The following is a 6429-nucleotide window of genomic DNA, read 5'->3' on the forward strand; positions in this document are numbered from 1 at the left end:
TTATATTAAATATATTAATTTAAATATTTTATAACAATGTTTAATAAAAATGTGAGAGAAATGAAATGGCGACAAATTATAGAGAATAGCGCATGATGTGATCAAACTAAAAAGTGTAGGAAAATAATAGTCAAAAAAGTAGCTTAACAAGGGATAGATTAAGAAAAGAGCGGATACGAATTGTTTTGTTCTGTATCGCAGGTATAACTACCGGTAGTGGAAAATATTCGATTTTTTTTCTGGGAAATATAACGTAAGAAAAAACCAGAAAGACTACGATGATTGTCATCCTCAAACTCATAGAAAATGATTGATTCTTTCTGGGAAATATAACAAGAAAAAAAACGGAAAGATTGCGATTGTCGACCTCAAACTCGAGATCTCTCAATTTCCCGTGAGTTTTCTTCGGGATCGCAACAATTTAAGTGCATTCGAGTTTGGTCAATAAGAAAAAGGCTCGGTATAATTGCAGTGAGTTTAAATTTCGATATTATTTTAAATGCTAAACATGACGTGTCAATTTTTTCGTTTTGCAAATAAACGTAGAAGTCATTGAAAAATGCACTTATTTGATCGAAATAATAAAGATTTAACTACATAATAAAGATTTAAATACATAAAATAGGTTTCAGTTTCCCCAGATTTATTTTTTTTTTTATTCAATCCATTATTGCGTTGTAGACTTTATCAATAATAATATTTGCAAAATACTTAATGTTGAAATATTTATACCGGAAATCATCATCTATCTTTGATTTTAGAGAGATACAAGCAAACGAGAGCTTTACGAAGAAAAGCGCAACGCTTTCATGCGAAATGCGTTATTTGCAGATTTGCGTCGACATTCTGTCAAGATAGACGATATCACACGTGAAGTTTCTAAATCCACGTGACGCGTCGCGTTCGTACTTCCGGGACGATAGTATAGCGAAGGCAAAATGAAGCTCGAAATCTTCAACATGTACATCACGGTGAGTTTTTTTCGTCAATAATCTCTAGTGTCGTGATTTGCAATTATATCTGTTGCGTATTGCATTACGTCACACTCGAATGTTTGAACATGCGTTTCACACGCGGGAAAATACGCGTGAGGAAGAGAGTGAGAGAAGAATGCAACAAAACGCGTAATACATGACAGAAAAAAATGAGCACTTAGAAGATTTTCTAAAAACCTTAATTATTAGTTTAAAATCGCTAATTTGCTAAAATTTAAACAACGAAATGTACATTGTATTGTAATTATGTATATATATATACATTTCTTAAAAGTGACATATATATTTGATGATTTTCATTATTATTGTCACTTTTTTTAACATGATTGGTTTCTGAATGAACAAAAATCCTAATGAAATATCAACTTTCGGTTTTCATTTCTCAGAGAGAGAGTTTTTGTTACTATTTATTTTTATAATATTATTGTCATTACGTATTCGCTTCTCAGACTTTGTAATATTGGCGCAGCGAGAGATATGCGCTCTTACTTCGGGCATATGTTTCAAAAATATTCCGCGAAAGAAGTTCCCACGCAAGTAGAAATACACGAATTCACAATAAGGCCGATATTTGCCGAAGCTATTGGCGTTTGTCATACAGAAATTACACGGTCGACGAACTGAGAATTTCTCGGAAAGCTGAAGAACGCTTTGGCGACAAGGAAGCGGGATCAAACGCGTCTCCAAACTTTTTCTTTTCTTCTCATATATATCGGTTTCTCGTATTCACGAATTAAATATCTCATGGGTGTTTTTGTCGCAAAGATATATTTATAAGTAAAACGATAAACAATCTAAAGCAAAAGAGAGAGAAAGAGGGGGGGGGAGAGAATTAGCTTAAATTATAAGAGATGACATTTTCTATATATTTCAAAGATTTTTTTTTTTTTTTAAAAAGCAGACTATATTTGCTGGTGTTTGGACAAAAATCTAATAAATTAAACAATTTTCGAATTCCTCGCGTTTCAATTAAAATATAAATTCTGGAAAGATCAAGAATTATTATCGTCTTTATCTGGTTTATATCTTATGTTTATATCAATTGTCTATATTATCTTTCCTTAAGGCCTTCGATAACACGTATATTCGCAATAGTTTTTCTAATCGTCAAGCTGTTGACACTGACGTTGATACTTTTGCTCGAAATAAATCGGAAAAACTACATCTTATCTCTATTTCTAATCATCTTACTCAATCATGCTAATCTTGAAGAATTTCGAGGTCCTAGCAATTTATTAAAAGTCGGAATAAAATTGTTTAAAAACATTTCGTTACTGAATTTGACGAAGAATCTTTTCTATTTCCGGAATAAATTCTTTGCAAACTATGTGATTCATAAATACATATATATATATATTTGTTCTTGCAAAAAATTTATTGTGTCTACTGCTATCGTGAAAAACGCAGCTTTGTATTTATTTCATCAAAGATTAAATGTTAAATAAATTTGAAACAGATATAAAATTCATTTTGTGTTTAAATCACGTGAATGCAGTTATAACCGTGGAAGAATTTAATCTCTAACGAAGGTGGATCGTAACGAAGATCCAGCTCGAATAAATCGCGTTTAAGTCCGTCACGTAGCTCGTACGTGCCTTGTGGATTTATCACGGCGATTCGTGCGATTTCGCCATATTGTCGGTTATAAGAAGAGAGAAACAAGATCCGAGATAGAGAAATTTTCTGTGTGTGCATTATTCTGTGTGGTTTTTTAATAACCAACCGATGCAACCGCAATATGTTCATTATTCTACTTTTCGAAGAATTTACGTCGATTGGATTAGCTGAGAGAAAAAAATAAGCGAGGGCATAGATATCATGATGATCAATTCTCATATTTATTCTGTTGTCGTCGTGAAATAGCTTCATCGCGTTATGCGGATCAAAGTGATTCAAATTCGATCGTCCATCCAATTTGGAAATGCTTAGCCTTTCTCATAAAACGAGAAATCGAGTATACTTTACGTAAACCTTGATCGCACAGATTACCATACATACAAATGATGTTATAAGACTGTAGACTATATGCAAAATTTAAGACTCTACACGACATTGCTTTACATTGTCCTCGGTGCACGTGCACTATAAAATCATCATTACATGCGCTCTTGGCGAACACTTTCGCCATTCGACGATGGTATTAAACGCCTGTTAATATGTTATTTATTGACAGATTCTGTTGGTAATATTGATTACCTCAACGTACACGGTAAATGCCTTTATGAAAAATGGCAACAATATGAAAGTAATCGAGAATGGGAAAAATTATTCTCAAGTCCTGGAGCTTTCGTTATTGTTTTACGAAGCGCAACGTTCTGGGAAGTTGCCAAAAGACAATAGAATCCCATGGCGAGGCGATTCCGCATTGAATGACCGTGGTTCGAACGGCGAGGACCTAACTGGAGGATATTATGATGGTAATAAATCGTCAAGTCACTTAGAGAATTGAAAAAAATAAGGAAAACATTGTTCGATAAAATTTAGATAATTATTTCAATTTTTACATTTATTATTTAAATTTAAAATTTTTATTTTTATTAAAGACGTCTACGTAGAAGTGACACGAAAATATATCCTTGTTTGGCATATAATGCAGATTAATGACGATATAATGATTTATTAAATTTCTTGGCAATGAAAAATTATGCAATTTATTTCACAAAACTAATCATCTTTGTTCTCTTTGCTCAGCTGGTGACTTTGTAAAGTTCGGCTTTACAATGGTTTCCGCAATGACACTTTTGGCTTGGGGTGTAGTCAGTTGGCCGGAGGCTTATAACATCTCCAATCAACTGGACGAAATCCATAAAACTATCAAATGGGCTACAGATTACGTCATCAAATGTCATGTAAGCGAGAACGTACTATATGGACAAGTGGGCAATTTTAATGACGATCATCGGTTTTGGGGGAGACCCGAGGAGCTGCCGAATAATACCGTCAGACCAGCCTACAAAATTGATCCGGAGCATCCTGGTACAGTATAAGTCAATAAATCTATATATATATATAATTAAAATAAATTATTTTGCTTGATTTGTCATTAATCGATCGTAGGTTCTGATCTCGCCGGCGAAACGGCGGCTGCTCTCGCAGCTTCGAGCATCGTCTTCGCGAACGTTGATCCTGAGTACAGCGCCGAGTGTCTCAAACATGCGGAACAGCTTTATAAATTTGCCAATACTTATCGCGGTCTTTATCACGAAGCTATACCAAATGCAAAACAATTTTATGAGAGCACGGGTTACGGCGACGAGCTAGCATGGGCGGCTGTTTGGCTTTTCAAGGCGACCAAAAACTTTGTGTATCTCAACGATGCCGTCAATCATTATCAGCAATTCCATCTCGATAAACGGCCAAATGAATTCTTTTACAACAACAAGATCGCCGGAGTTCAGGTAAAACAATTCTGATAACTTATTATTTATTTATACGACTTTTATCATATTTATCTTGATAATGTATCTGTCTTAAAAGATTTTAATTCTTTGACAAATATATTTTAGCTTTTTTAAATTAAGATCTTTTCGATTGCAAAAAGAATTATGAATAATAATTCACCAAATAAGATGGTATCTTGTCTCTTTTATTATCTTCAGCTAACATAGATTTTTTAATTTCTCGTAGGTATTGCTGGCTCAATTAACAAGACAATCCAAGTACCAAAAAGCCGCTCGCGACTTTTGCGACTTCTCGATGCAAGAACAGACACGCACGCCTAAGGGTCTTCTGTATATTAGCAAGTTGGGTACTCTTCGTCACGCCGCTAATGTGGCCTTCGTCTGCTTGGAAGCGACGGATTTTATTGAAATTGACGACTCGCATAAATATTGCCAATTTGCCAAAGAACAGATTGATTATATGCTGGGTAAAACAGGTAAAACTTGAATAAAAATGTTTTGATTTTCAAAAGGAAATTATATATATTTCTATTCAACGCGCATATGTTTCACAAGTTATAACGACGACTCATCGTTTTTCATAGATATTGAATCAAATATTTTTTTTTTATCTTTGTTGAACTCTGTTTTACTTCCGTACAATTTTTAGGAAGAAATTATGTGGTCGGATACGGTAGAAATTCACCGAAACAGCCGCATCATGCTGCGTCTTCTTGCCCGGATAGACCAGCGCCCTGCGGATGGAGAGAATTCGACAGTAACAAGTCGAATCCGCAGATTCTTTACGGTGCTCTAGTTTCCGGACCTAATAAAAGAGACTTGTTTAGAGATATGCGAGAGGAGGATATTTACACGGAAGTCATGGTAGACTATAACGCTGGTTTTACCAGCGCGCTCGCCGGACTGCTACACTGCATAATGAAGAGCATTATTTAATCATCAAAGGAATATTAATTTTTTATAGCCGTAATTGACATATGTATAGAAACATTTTCGTGTTTAAAAATTAAACGAGCTTTTCGTTATGTGCACGAGATACTTTTTTGTGAAATATTTGTCAATGTAAAAATTTATATTTAATTTAATTTTACACGATTTGTAACTTTAATTTTATGTTAATTTAAAATAAAGATAGCGTTATAATTGAAATAACATTATGTTTTCTAAAGCGTTGGAATAGAAACATGCTTAGATGGGATCATCGATCGTAATCCATTACGACAACCGTATGTAAGAGAAAAACAGAGAATAAAGCTTTCATAACAAGCAAAAAATATACAAATATATATTATAGACGATACATAATATTGCTCGAGAAGAGACGCGTACTGTTCGTGTTTTAGTTAATTTTTCTTAATTTATTTTGTCTTTTATTCTAATTTATATTTTTTAATGTCTGAAAGAGAATAACTTAATTATGCCTGTTATGTATTATTCGATATTTTAAAAATCAAAAATGTGCAGAACATATTCATTAATAAATAATCTAAATAATTATTAATCTTTTGCATTGGCTAATTTATGTCCAAATATGATGTGTGCTCTGATTATCCATTTTTAAAAAAGGCATGTTAAATTGATACTCGCAAGTATTATTGCTTTTTTTCCGCGATGCTGATTGATTATCTCGACACTACGCTGTGCATTACTTCATATCAATAAAAGGCTGTCCTGGCTGAGCCGCGCATTCGACAGTTCAAATATTAAGTATGTGTGTATAATTTTAATTTGTTTAATTTTGAAAAAACGGGTAACTAGAGTTAATATCTAAATAATTTTATAAAAATGTGTGTGTATGTGAAAAAATTAATTAACGCTGTTAATGATTAAAACGCTTTAAAAAATGAAAGATTACGGACAAATATAGTAGGATAAACTTTTGTTCCTCAGAAATCAATTTTTTCTATGTCGTATCGCGTATCAAGATATTTCTAAATTCCGACTGGGATATGAAAATATTTTGGAGCCCCTTTTTCTCTATTCTCTCGATTATTGTCTTTTTTGCTTCCATGCAAAATATATTACAAAAGATA

The 6429-nt window shown here is 33.3% G+C and overlaps 1 protein-coding gene across 4 annotated transcripts in view; it reads left to right on the forward strand.

The window, feature by feature from the left end:
- LOC115237419 (endoglucanase E-4-like) overlaps positions 1-5545 on the forward strand; it is a 7963-nt gene extending 2418 nt beyond the window's left edge. For 2 of the 4 annotated variants that reach the window (XM_029810427.1, XM_029810428.1), the window contains exons 2-8: positions 202-471; positions 762-971; positions 3169-3412; positions 3687-3971; positions 4053-4393; positions 4623-4872; positions 5046-5545. In XM_029810427.1, coding sequence (XP_029666287.1) covers positions 939-971; positions 3169-3412; positions 3687-3971; positions 4053-4393; positions 4623-4872; positions 5046-5332 — 1440 coding nt within the window. In that variant the 5' untranslated portion in view covers positions 202-471; positions 762-938 and the 3' untranslated portion in view covers positions 5333-5545. The remainder of the gene's footprint in view (positions 1-201; positions 472-761; positions 972-3168; positions 3413-3686; positions 3972-4052; positions 4394-4622; positions 4873-5045) is intronic. The other 2 variants (XM_029810429.1, XM_029810430.1) reach the window with 2 other exon arrangements.
- Positions 5546-6429: the final 884 nt, after the last annotated feature.

This window comes from Formica exsecta, unplaced genomic scaffold (assembly GCF_003651465.1).
Source record: "Formica exsecta isolate Colony F162 unplaced genomic scaffold, ASM365146v1 scaffold295, whole genome shotgun sequence".
Classification (NCBI taxonomy): Eukaryota; Metazoa; Arthropoda; class Insecta; order Hymenoptera; family Formicidae; genus Formica; species Formica exsecta.